Genomic DNA, 13,961 nt, shown 5'->3' on the forward strand with positions numbered 1-13,961 from the left:
GTATTGACTTTTTTTTTGTGGTAGATAGGTCTCCCCTCACTTCGGGGGGGCAGGTTACTCAGCGATTTTGATTTCAGACCATGCCCCACATTTTTCGGATTTGGCACTAGAGTCTGGTCCCTCCAGACGTCCACCATGGAGATTGGATATGGCATTATTAGAGGACAAAAAATGTTGCAAACGCATGTTCACTGCCATTGGTAATATATTAAGTTTAAAGAAGCGAGTTTGTCTCATTTTCTACGTTGTGGGAAGCTAAGGTGGTTGTCCGGGGGGATAATTTCCTGCAAAGTGCACATGGAAAGGACTGCGAGAGTGGAACGACAGGGGGACCTGGAGTTGGACCATCAATACTCACTAGCTCCAACTCTATACTGTTGGCAAGCAGGAAAAAGCTGCAGACACAATTTGAATTACTGTCAACGGGCAAGGCAGTGGGCCAGCTGCTATATTCGAGGGGTGTATTTTATGAACACGGGGAGAAGGCCAGTCGCCTTTGCGCTCATCAGCTGAGGCGGCAGGCAGCTTCTGGTCTCCGCTACGTGTGCAGATAAGGGACTCAAGTGGCAGTCTGGTCAACACTACTTTTGAAACATTTCATCGGGATCTCTATAGATCAGAGCTCCCAGCGGAAAGTTTACCATTCCAGTGATTTGGGAGGGAAGAAGAGGAGAGAGAGAGAGAGAGAGCGAGATTGCGAGAGCGAGTGAGAGACTAGTGAAAATTCGGACATATTGGCTTCATATGGACAGGTAAAGCTCCTGGCCCTGATGCCCTTCCCCATTGAGTTTTATAAGAAGTTTGCAGAACAATTGATCCCTCTGATGACTCTTTGTCCCAGGATTTGCTGCCAATTACATTTGCGCAGGCCTCTATTTCCCGAATCCTTAAGAAGGACAAGTACCCTGTGGAATGTGGGTTGTAGTGACCTGTTTTGCTTTTGAATGTGGATGCTAAGTTCTTTGCAAAAGTGCTGACACTGCGCTCAGAGTCCTGCCTCACAGACTTATCTCGGAAGACTAGTCCGGGTTAATCAAAAGGTTGGCTACTGTCGGCCAATATACGTCAGCTATTAAATGTTGTCCTCTCCCCTTCTTCAATACCCGATATGGAGGCAATTGGTTCCCTGAATGCGGAGAAGACATTTGATAGGGTGGAGTGGGGATATCTCGGAGCTTCTTGGATTCAGGCAAAAGTTTATATCCTGGATTTGTTTACTGTATAGGGCTCTCACCACTAGTGTTCGCACAAATACTTTGAACTCGAGCTACTTTCATGTTGAATAGGAGCATGTCTCCGCACTTATTTGCTTTAGCAATAGAAATGCTTGCCATAATGTTGAGGTCTTCCAGTAAGTGGAGGGTGATAAATTGGGGAGAGGTGGAGCATAGGGTGTCGTTGTATGCAGATGATCTGCTTCTTTATATTATCCGGTATGGATGAGATAATGAAGCTGCTTGGGAGCTTTGGCTCCTTCTCTGGGTACGTTGAATATGGATAATAGCAAATACCTCCCGGTTAATCCCCGGGGAGGGGAGCCCATCTGGAGATGTTACCTTTTCGCCTTGCCAGATTCAGCTTTCATTATCTCAGTGGCCAGGTGCCCATGATTGGGCCTTGCTTCAGAAATTAAATTATACTTGTCTGGTAAATGGTGTCAAATCTGACTTACAGAAGTGGGATAACCTCCCCTGTCCTTGGCTGGGGAGGTCCAGGCTATTAAGGGAATGTGCTCCCGAGATTTTTATTTCTTTTTCATTTTTCTCCCCAAGTCCTTCTTTGCTATAATTAACAAAGTAGCGTTCTCTTTCATTTGGGCAGGTAAGACCCCAAGGATCCGTGGGGCGTTCTTCCAAAGAGACAGATAATCAGGAGGTTAAGCTTAAAACCAATTTATTATTTTATTATTGGGCAGCCAATATTGATAAAGTACTGGGGCGGTTTTGTGATCTGGTTCCATATGGGGGCTAAAAGGAGTCCAGCCTCAGTGCATTAGTAATGGCATTATTGCCTTTCTCCCCGGCAAGATTTTCCTTGAATCCAGTAATGTCGTCCACACTGGGAATCTGAAGCAGTTCAGACATTATTTTAAACTTCACTCCATGTCTTTGCTGGCCCTTATCCACAGTAATCACCACTTTTTGACAGATTAATCTGAACATTTAGGTCATGGGCAGGGAATGGTTTGGAGAGGTTAGGGGACTTGCTCGGAGAAGAAAGGTTTGGCAGCTTTACGGAGCTGTAGGAAAAAGTTCAACTCATTGGTTCCAATCGGTTTAGGTATTTTCAGATGCACGATTTTCCATGTAAGGCTTTTCCCTTGACACCCACCTCCCAGTTGAAGAGGATTTTGTCTTTGTCCGGGTCTGGTGCGGGCAGCACTTTGCGTTTTAATTGCCAAATCTTTTCAGAGGAGTCGGCTCCGTTTGATGAGTTAAAAGGTGAAATGGGAGGGTGAATTGGATCCTATTCTAGATGATGAGATGTGGAGCAAGGCTCTTCGCAGGGTCAACTCCAAGTCCACTTGCACTCAGTGGAGTCTGATCCAATTCAAGGTGGTACACAGGGATCATTCCATGAAGACGAGGATGAGCTTTTTTTTCTCTGGGGTGGAGGACAGCTGTGAGCATCGTCCTTGGAGGCCTGCTAACCACACTCGTATGTTCCGGTCTTGTCCCAAGTTAGTGAGTTTCTGGGTCTCCTTCTTTAGTAACCTGTTAATCTGGAGCCATGGTCCATTGGGGCCATTTTCGGTGTCTGCGACTCACTGGTGCTGAGACAGGGTTGAAGGCGGATGTCCTCGTCTTTTCCTCATTAATAGCCCGGAGGCAAGTTCTACATGGGTGGAGATCTGTTCCGCCTAGTGCCTCGGTTTGGTCGTTTTTACATTTGGAGAAGGTAAAGTACACCATTAGGGGGTCGGCAGAAGGGTTCTACCTAAGATGGCAGCCATTCGTTTCCTTTATTAAAGAGTGAGTAACCGTCAGTTGTTAAGGAGTTTCGTTTAATATTGGGGGGTTATGTTAACGGGAGAGGTTCTTGATTGTTTGTATTCCTTTTGAATTGTAACTAGAATTAACTGTTTTATATTATTTTGTTTATAATGAAAAATCCACAAAGTTTTTTTTAATTTTCTAGTTTTTCTTTCAGTAAACTGAACTCAAACTCAGAAACTGCCCTGGTGGATGTAAACTCATGTTTTCTTATTACTCAACCACATCAATTGGTTCAGCATCACAATCATAACATGGAATATGAATGTAAGAAATAGAGACCTTTATGAAAAAGTTGTTTTTTTTAAGAATGGTGATGAACTCTCATGGTACTAGCTAGCACACTGTTTAATTATATCACTCTTTCAAAAAAAAACCCTAAGAGTTTTAAGGAGTCAGGGACCAGAACAAGATAAAGGTCATAAAGACTGCACTCAAAACATTGAGGTCATTAGATTCCACAAACATTCCTGAACTGAACTGTCATTCAAACCCCAGTGATCTCAGGCCTGGGTAGGGTAAAGAGAGATGATTTCCCCGATATCTTGGGTACCTGTCCTATATCCATTGGTCAGAAAAGTTTGAATAGGTGATTGATACTAGCCCCACCAAAAAAGTATATTAACGAGTGCTCAGAGACATGAGGCAATCCTTGCTAGGCAGCCACCTTGCTCAGATAGAAGATGGACCAAGAAAGAGCAAGGAAGACAGGTGAAGAGCACCCAAACATTTTGCACAGAATTGGCAGAATGCTGCTATCACAAGCTACTGATATCAACACACAGTGCCAACTGGCTGTTCGTCCTTTGGATCAGTAAATCACTCTCAACTATCACAAGTTGTATTATTTTCCTGTCTATTAAGCTAATGCATCATATCTAACCTTTTGCTTCCTATAAACTTAATAAACTGCCTTAAAATTACTTTCAAACATTCGACTAGGCAGCTGAGGCTCACAAACCCAAAATCTTACAAGGAGTTACCATTGTACAGTCCTTCTGAAGACCAAGTTCCACCTTCATATGGAGGACACCCTCCATCATGCTGTGTTGTTACCACTGCACTAAATGGAATAGGTGAAGAACAAATCCAGCAGCTCAAATTTGGGCATCCATGAGGCACTGTTGGTCAACAGCAACATCTGCAGGATTTTATATCACCACTATCTACAATTGCATTGCCTGCTCTATCCCTCATACCTCCATCACCATCAAGCCAGAGGACTACCATATGTTTTCGTTTAGCCAATGCACTGAAGAGAATTTAAGTACTATCAGCTCCCCAGCTGATAATACTGAACTAGCACAACCTTGGATCCAACCTGGAAATTGTGTGGTCTACATGAACTGGCTACTCACTGAATAAATATGCTAAGTCATCAGAGAAAAAAAACAATGTTTAAACATCTGAAATGGCTACACATATCTCCAATGGCAAGTAGACCACAATTTTAAATGCATCAGCAGACAAGATTCCACAGAAATTCCTAAGCAACACTTTGACTGGTTTTGAAACAGAATTTTAATAATTAACCCAATGTTGCAAAGAAAGCATTTGAAGTTGCTTTAAAATCTAGCGAGACATTGTTAATGACTTTTGAAACTGATGCACGAGAATGGCAGATGGTGTGATTCTAGTTTTGAAACCAACTAGCGTTTGAGAGGGAAGTAAAGAAAAAAATTGATATTTTTCAAGTTAACAAATTGTGAATAAAAGTTTACATAATAATGACTGAGGAATTGAATTTTAACACGCTAAAAAGCAAAAAGACTTGCATTGTGAAACCATAATATGCACATATCAGAGTTAAATAATTCTCGAACTGACTTGAGCAGAGAGTAAATCTGCCAGATGCAGTAGCCCAATCAAGCATGTACAACAAAATTGACTTATCTCTGTTAATCCCTCACTGATAAACTGGCTCCTTTTGAACGACAGTTTAACAGACCTTCATGGAGACTTGAAAGAAAATGCAAATAGATCATCTGTCTAGTATCCTACTGAAGAAAATCCATTGTTTATACAAATTCATCAGGGACTAATCTAGTAATGGGTCCACTAGTGTGTGATTAAAAACATGGGGGAAAATTGCTATTTGTTGAGCTTTTAAAAAAGACTGCAATTTGATTATTACAAGTCTGTTTGGTGTCAAAATTATTTTTTAAAGGGTATATGCTATCATCATAAAATATATATTGCTGACATAAATAGTTTTTTCATATTAGAACTATAACAAACTGGTTTTAAAATTTTTAGAACAATAATGTAGCAAGACAGTCAAAATGTATATGGTTACTGCATAAATTAAAAAATATTTCATGTTGGAGGCAATCTTTACAGTTTTGCACATCAGTCTAAAACAGTATGCCAATCAATTCTGAAGTAATTCAAAGATGCACAAAATACCAGCATTTTACAGGCAGGTACCATAATCAAATGTAATCAACCTTTAATGATCTAACTTTTACTGCACTATAAGTATTCCCAAATGGTTCAAATTTAACATCATGGCATCAATAAAGATCCATAACATTAAGGACAGATGCCTCCAAATCCTAAAAGGATTGATATGAGCACAAAGAGCAAGTTGCAACATAGTATGTTAACAACTCACATGTTAAGTGGTTGCTTGTTCTATGACGGTGTCAGATAGTTTCAGAAATCAATTTTACAGAAAACAGAAAAATCTCTAATTTGCCAATAATCCCAAAGGCCTATTTTGTTGAAAAATCAGGAGCTGTCTGAAAACAATCTTTTATGATATTCTAACAAAAACTTTTTTATGCCGTTAAATTAAACACAAATAACTTAAATGAATATTAGGCAAGTGTTTAATGTCAAGGATGGCTGTTGGAAACGGTTTCTAAATTATGCAGCATTTCAGCATGAATAATTAATCTACTCTCAGAACACCTGTACTGCAAAGAAAATAGCAGAGATTTACCTGTAGGTTCAGCAGCAGTATCCTCCACAGAGTCAGTTGTAGAGACCACACTAACAGTATCTGTAGTGGCAGGAGTAACAGTTTCACTTCCAACAGCAATCCGAGGTTTTTTAGGAGCTACTACAACACTTCTACAAAAAAATAAGAAAACACCACTCATGATAAAATCGTTTACATTTGCATTGTCAGTAACAGAAAATTCCAATTAATTTCACAAAAGAATAAAAGAAACATTATGAACCATTTTGTCTACTCTGGTAATGAAAGATACTTTGTCATCAGTCATCAGTGTAGAGATCCGTAAATATTAATGAAATTCCCTCCTTTAACAAGTTAATTACTGTCAACTGTTAAATTTACTTTTGTTTGTACGTTTTCGTTTGTCTGTTTATTGGGGGAGGGGGAGCAGTATTTTGGTACTGTCTTGAATTTTGTTTACCTGTTCCTTTCCTCTTTTGGAAATCAATTAAAATAATTTCCAAAAATTCCTGAAAAAATCTTTCTATCTATGGCCATAACTGAAGTTACCACATTTCTGATGCCAACTGTTACTTCATTTGTGCTTCATCTTCAGTTCAACCTCAATTAAGGAAAGAAAATGCTGGAAATTGCAATAGAAAACTGAATTTCTTGATACACAGATCAGAGATCAATTCTGAAGTCTATTCACGCAAAATATCATAATACAGAATCTTTACAGAAACTGACTGACCTGATGAGTTTTTCTAGCATTTTCTGGTTCCACTTCTAGCCTCCTTCCCATAACACACCAAGACAAGTTTAAGCTGACAAATCCTGATATGAGCATGTCATCATTTTGCGTCACTGCATTTTCAGCTGCCAAAAATATTGTGACATGGAACTGTTCGACAGTAAATAATTTTCAAAGAAATTCTGCTATTTCAAGCTGTTAGGATCCCGGATCAGACCCCAACTAATTATCAATTTGTAAAACTGAGAGGAAAGGATCCGTCACCACACGAGTGATGACCCTGACAAATAGATATATTTTATATGAAAGCAAACTTTAATTTAATCATGGAATTAACCACATTAACATCAAAGAAACTGAAGTTAAAGAGTTTTTAAATAAAATAAAACTTTAATCTACTATCTATACCTGCCACTCTATATAATCCAACAAAGAAACCCAATACAGTTCAAAATCCATTCATAAATAAAGTTAAAAACCAGGGTTACTTGCTTATCGGTACAGACCTTTGGAGATAGAGATGCTTTCAGGAACACCCTGAAAATCCTTCTGTCTTAACAGACTCAAATCCTAGGGCAAACTGCTGTTGAATTTAAAATTCTATAACAGATTGCAAAACTACAGACAGACCTGACTCCTCCCATTAATTACATCATCTGTATCCCACTAAGATTTTCCATGAACTGCTTAGCTAGGACTAACACACTTCCACAAATTATCCATACCCCAGGAAATCTCCTGCAATCAAAACGTTGTTCCATTAGTTATCTATATGTACACAAGTAAATGGTGAGAAACAATGGTGACCTCACTTTTACGATACCTTAACTACAGCTTTAGTAGACACATTGCCTGTGTGTGTATATATATGTATAAATATATGTATATTTATACACACAAACCTATTTATCACAAAGCTATGTTGGAGGACTAGATATTGTTCCAAATAGCCAAAAGCACGAGTCCCGAAGGCTGCACTGTTTGTCCATTACCAAAGTTAAAGACATATTCTTCGAACTGAAAGGGAACCTGGATGGGAGGGGAAGGATCTATTTGGTGTGATCCACATGAGTCCCAACAATATAGGTAAACTGTAAAAAAGAAGAGGTTCTGCTGAGGGTGTTTCAACAGCTCGGGACTAAATTAAAAAACAACCACAGAGGGAATAATCTCTGGATTACGATAGGTGCCACAAGTAAATTGGAATGGGGTAAATAAGAACAAAGATGAACATATGGATTTTTTAAATTATATATATTTATTCAAATTTTCAACGATTTTCAACAAAACACTCCAAACAGAAAAAGGAATAAAGCGCAAAACAAGTGAAAATTATACCTGGGATTTCTAACAAAATACAATAATCCCCATTTAACAAATAAACACACCAGTAAGGAAAACGCCCCACTCTAATCTAAACACCGACCTCCACCTAACGTTCCACGAGAAAGTCTAGGAACGGTTGCCACCACCTGGAGAACCCCTGCACAGACCCTCGCAAGGCAAGTTTTATCCTTTCCAGCTTGATGAACCCTGCAATATCGTTAATCCAAGCTTCCATCCCTCTACATTAGTAGGATCCTCCGCCGGGCTACCATGAACGCAAAGGCCAGAACACGGCCTCTTTCGGCTCCTCCACTCCCGGCTCGTCCGATCCCCTGAATAATGCTATCCCCCCCAGCTCGGCTTGACCCGGGTGTTCACCACTTTGGACATAGTCCACGCAAAGCCCCTCCAGAACCCCTCCAGTGCCGGGCACGTCCAGAACATATGGCCGTGATTTGCTGGGCTCCCCGAGCACCTCACATGCCTGTCCTCCACCCCAAAAAACCTACATATCCTCGCCCCTGTCACATGCACCCTATGAACAACTTTGAACTGTATTAGGTTGAGCCTGGCGCAAGAGGAGGAGGAATTAACCCTACTCAGGGCATCAGCCCACAGATCTTCATCCAGCTCTTCCCCGAGCTCCTCCTCCTACTTGCCCTTTAACTCCTCCACCGAGGCCTCCTCCACTTCCTGATAGATCGCCAAGACCTTGCCTTCTCCAACCCATACGCCCAAAATCACCCGTCCTGAATCCTTCGTGCTGGGAGCAGCGGAAATTCCCTCACCTGCCGTCTCTCAAACGCCCTCACTTGCATGTATCAAAAAGCATCCCCGGGAGGTAACCCAAATTTCCCCTCTAGCGCCCCGAGGCTCGCAAAAGTCCCATCGATGAATAGGTCCCCCATTCTTTTAATCCCTGCCCGATGCCAGCTCAGAAACCCCCCATCCATCCTACCCGGAACAAACCTGTGGTTCTCTCGTATCGGGGACCAGACCAAGGCCCCCACCTCGCCCCATGTCGCCTCCACTGCCCCCAGATCTTCAGAGTCGCCGCTACCACCAGACCCGTGATGTACCTTGTCGGCGGGAGCGGCAACGGTGCCGTCACCAGCGCCCCCAGACTCGTACCCACACAAGACGCCACCTCTAGCCTCTTCCACGCCGTCCCCTCTCCCTTCATTACCCACTTACGGATCATCGTCACATTAGCTTCCCAATAATAACCACATAGATTCGGCAGCGCCAGCCCCCCTCTGTCTCTGCTACACTCCAAGAACACCCTCTTCAACCTCGGGGTCTTATTCGCCCATATGAATCCCATAATGCTCCTGCTTACCCGTTTAAAAAAAGTCTTGGGGATTAGGATGGGCAGGCACTGGAACACAAACAGGAACCTCGGGAGGACCATCCTCTTGATCGACTGCACCCTACCCGCCAAGGAGAGTGGCAGCATATCCCATCTCTTGAAATCCTCCACCATCTGTTCCACCAACCGTGCCAAATTGAGCTTATGCAGGGTCCCCCAGTTCCTGGTACCTCAGTTCCTGGTTCCAGTCCCAGTACCTGGATCCCAGGTATAGAAAGCTCCTCTCCTCCCTCTTCAGCGATAGCTCGTCTATCCCCCTGCCCTGATCCCCCGCATGCACCACAAAGAGCTCACTCTTCCCCACGTTGAGCTTATAACCCGAAAAGTCTCCAATCTCCCCAAGGATCCGCATAACCTCCACCATCCCCTCCACTGGGTCTGCAACATATAACAGCAGGTCATCAGCATATAACGACACCCGATGTCTCCCCCCCCTCCCGGACCAATCCCCCCCAGTTCCTAGACTCCCTCAGTGCCATGTCCAGCGGCTCAATTGCCAGTGCAAACACCAAGGGGGATAAGGGACACCCCTGCCTCATCCCTCGGTACAACCTAAAGTACTCCATCCTCTGCCGATTTGTAGCCACACTCGCCACTGGGGCCCTATATAACAGCCTGACCCACCTTATGAACGCTTCCCCGAACCCAAACCTCCTAAGCACTTCCCAGAGATACTCCCACTCCACCCGATCGAAGGCCTTCTCCACGTCCATGGCCGCCACTACCTCCGCTTCCCCCTCCACCGAGAGCATCATAATCACATTTAAGAGCCTCCGCACATTCGTGTTTAACTGCCTGCCCTTCACAAGCCCCGTCTGGTCCTCATGGATCACCCCCGGGACACAGTCCTCAATCCTCGTAGCCAGAACCTTCGCCAATAACTTAGCGTCTACATTGAGGAGCGAAATCGGCCTATACGATCCACATTGGAATGGATCCTTTTCCCGCTTCAAAATCAGCGAGATCAGTGCCCGGGACATTGTCAGGGGCAGGGTCCCCTCCTCCCTCACCTCATTAAAAGTTCTCACCAGCAAGGGGCCCAGCAGGTCCACATACTTGCTGTAAAATTCAACCGGGAACCCTTCCCCGCCTGCATTCTCCCCAATCCCTTAACCAGCTCCTCCAGCCCAATCGGCACCCCCAAACCAGCCACCTGCTCCTCCTCCACCCTCAGGAACCTCAGTTGATCCAAGAATCGCCGCATCCCATCCCCCCCCCCCCCCCACCTCTCCAGGGGCTTAGATCTATACATATCCCCACAGAAGTCCCTAAATACCTCGTTTATTCTCACCGCACTCCGCACCGTATTCCCCCCTCTATCTCTAATTCCACCAATCTCCCTCGCTGCCTCCCTCTTACGAAGCTGATGTGCCAGCATCCGGCTCGTCTTCTCCCCATACTCGTATATCGCCCCCTGCATTTTCCTCCACTGCGCCTCTGCTTTTCCCGTGGTCAATAGATCAAATTCCATTTGGAGGTTTCGTCGCTCCCTAAGCAGCCCCTCTTTGGAGGCCTCTGCATAGCTCCTGTCCACCCTTACTATCTCCCCCACCAATCTCTCCCTCCTCTCTCTCTTCTCCCTATGGGCTCTAATGGAAATTAGCTCTCCCCTGACCACCGCCTTCAAAGCCTCCCAGACTAACCCCACCTGCACCTCCCCATTATCGTTGGCCTCCATGTATCTTTGAATACACCCCCGGATCTGCCCACACACCACCTCATCTGCCAACAGTCCCACATCGAGGCGCCATTACGGGCGCTGGTCCCTCTCCTCCCCCAACTCGAGTTCCACCCAATGTAGGGCGTGGTCCGAGATGGCTATAGCCGAATATTCCATTCCCTCCATTTTCGGGATTAGTGCCCTACTCATTATAAAGAAATCTATCCAGGAATAGGCTTTATGGACGTGGGAGAAAAAAGAAAATTATCTTGCCACCGGCCTGGCAAATCTCCACGGATCCACTCTCTCCCCCACCCCCTCAATCTGGTCCATAAACCCCCTGAGCACCTTGGAACGGTCCAGTGCTGGGTCCAGCACCGTGTTGAAGTCCCCCCCCCCCAAATTATCAAGCTCCCTGCTTCCAGATCCGGGATCCAACTTAACATACATTTCATAAATCCGGCATAATCCCAATTCGGGGCATAAACGTTCACCAGTACCACCCGCGTCCCCTGCAGCCTATCACTCACCATCACGTATCGACGTCCATTATCCGCCACAATATTCAACTCCTCAAACGACACCCGCTTCCCCACCAGTATCACAACCCCTCTATTCTTCGCATCCAGCCCCGAGTGAAAGACCTGCCCTACCCATCCTTTTCTCAGCCTGACCTGATCTGCCAAGTGTATCTCCTGAAGTATGACCACATCCGCCTTCAGTCCCTTTAAGTGCGCGAACACCTGGGTCCCCTTGACCGGTCCATTCAGGCCCCTCACATTCCATGTTATCAGCCAGATCAGGGGGCTACTCTTCCCCTCTTCCCCCCCCCCCCCCCCCCCCCCCCCTCCCGACTAGCCATTCCCTTTTTCAGGCCAGCCACGTGCCCGCGCCTCCCACACCCTCCAGTCCCCCAGGCAGCGGACCCCCGCCCCGACTCCCTCTTCTACTTCCAGCTCCCCTTTGGCCAATACAGCAGCAACCCAGTTTCATCCACCCCCCCCCCCCCCCACCCCAAGCCAGACCACCGTCCAACCATTCTGCTTCCCCCATTACGCTCCCGTAAGTCAGCTGACTCCTGCTGACCCCGGCCACTCCCGCTATTCAAACGACCCCCCAGTGTGGGAATCCCCCCGCCTCCCCCTGCCGATCAATATGCGCTCTCCTCCAGCACCGCCCTTCCCCCCCAGGCCTCGCCCCCCCCTTCGTGCGGGAAAAAGCCCGCGCTTTCCATCCCAGCTGGCCCCGCCTTTTTCTGCGCAGCTCCTTTTTCTGCGACCTCACCCCAGTTCCCCGACCCCGGGCCTCCAACCGCCCCTTCATCAGCGGGGACCTGTCCCTACAGTACCGGTACCTACACTCTCACACAGTCCCACATCTTATCCACTCACCCCTTCCCATGTCCCCTCTTCCCAACCCGAAACCAGGAGAAGAACACACCCCCACAATACAGTAAACACCCCCCCCCCCCCCCCCCCCCCCCCACAACAAACCCTCAGTTCGAGTCCAACTTTTCAGTCTGAATAAAGGTCCACGCCTCATCTGGCGTCTCAAAATAGTGAGGACGATCTTGAAACGTAACCCACAAATCACGCTGGCTGTAGCATTCCAAACTTCACCCCCTTCCAATGGAGAACCGCCTTGGCCCGATTAAAACCAGCCCTCTTCTTAAAACCTCCGCACTCCAGTCCTGGTAGATTCGGATCTCCGTATTCTCCCACCTGCTGCTCCATTCTTTCTTCGCCCATCTCAGGACGTACTCCCTGTCCATAAAGCAGTGAAACCTCACCACTACAGCCCTTGGCGGCTCGTTGGCTTTGGGTCTCCTTGCCAGGACTCGATGAGCCCCATCCAGCTCCAGGGGCCTCGGGAAAGCTTCCGCGCCCATCAGCGTGTTGAGCATTGTAACTACATATGTCCCACCCAGCGTCAGACCCCTCCACTCCTTCAGGGAGACCCAGAATCCGAAGATTCTTCCTCCTCGACTTTTCCAGGTCCTCAAACTTCTCCTGCCACTTCTTGTGTAGCGCCTCGTGCGCCTCCACTTTCACCGCCAGGCCCAAAATCTCATCCTCGTTCTCTGAGGCTTTCTGCCGCACCTGTCGAATCGTCGCCCCTCGGGCCTTCTGGGTCTCCACCAGCTTTTCTATCGACGCCTTCATTGGTGCCAGCGTTTCTGCTCTCAGCTCTGCAAAGCAGTTTTTGAGGAACTCCTGCTGCCCCCACGACCACTGCGCCCACGCTGCTTGATCTCCACCCGCCGCCATCTTGCTTTTCCTCCCCCGCTCTCTTCGGTGCTCCAAAACCACTTTTTTTTGATCGCTCCACTCCTGGTCCACTCCATGCAGTGCTGGGGGAACCTTACTAACACCTTCCCACACTGGGAACCGTCGTACAAGTGCCGCTGGGGCTCCTCAAAAGGGCCCAAAAGTCCGTTCTTGGCGAGAGCTGCCGAACGTGCGACCTAGCTAAGCATGGCTGCAAACCGGAAGTCAGATGAACATATGGTTTAAAGATTCATGCCGGCAAAACGAGTTTTGATTCATGTCGGGCAGCTGTGAGAAGAGAGAGTGATGGCCCGTTGGAACAGCCTTCACTTGAATAGGCCTGTGTACTGGTAAGACATTGGATTGGATTTGTTTATTGTCATGTGTACCGAGGTACAGTGAAAAGTATTTTTCTGCAAGCAACTCAACAGATCATTCAGTACATGGAAGAAAAGGGAATTAAACAAAATTCAAGAAAATACAAGAAAATACATGAGAATACATAATAGGGCAACACAAGATATACAATGTAACTACATAAGCATTGGCATCGGTTGAAGCATACAGGGTGTAGTGTTAATGAGGTCAGTCCATAAGAGGGTCATTTAGGAGTCTGGTGACAGTGGGGAAGAAGCTGTTTTTGAGTCTGTTCATGCGTGTTCTCAGACTTCTGTATCTCCTGCCCGATGG

General features: G+C 46.0%; 1 protein-coding gene across 1 annotated transcript in view; it reads right to left on the reverse strand.

Moving 5' to 3' along the window:
- lrba (LPS responsive beige-like anchor protein) overlaps nt 1–13,961 on the reverse strand; it is a 981,767-nt gene that overhangs the window by 722,793 nt on the left and 245,013 nt on the right. Inside the window, 1 exon segment of the mRNA XM_038791976.1 lies at nt 5,938–6,068. Coding sequence (XP_038647904.1) covers nt 5,938–6,068 — 131 coding nt within the window.

Source organism: Scyliorhinus canicula, chromosome 3 (assembly GCF_902713615.1).
Source record: "Scyliorhinus canicula chromosome 3, sScyCan1.1, whole genome shotgun sequence".
Classification (NCBI taxonomy): domain Eukaryota; kingdom Metazoa; phylum Chordata; class Chondrichthyes; order Carcharhiniformes; family Scyliorhinidae; genus Scyliorhinus; species Scyliorhinus canicula.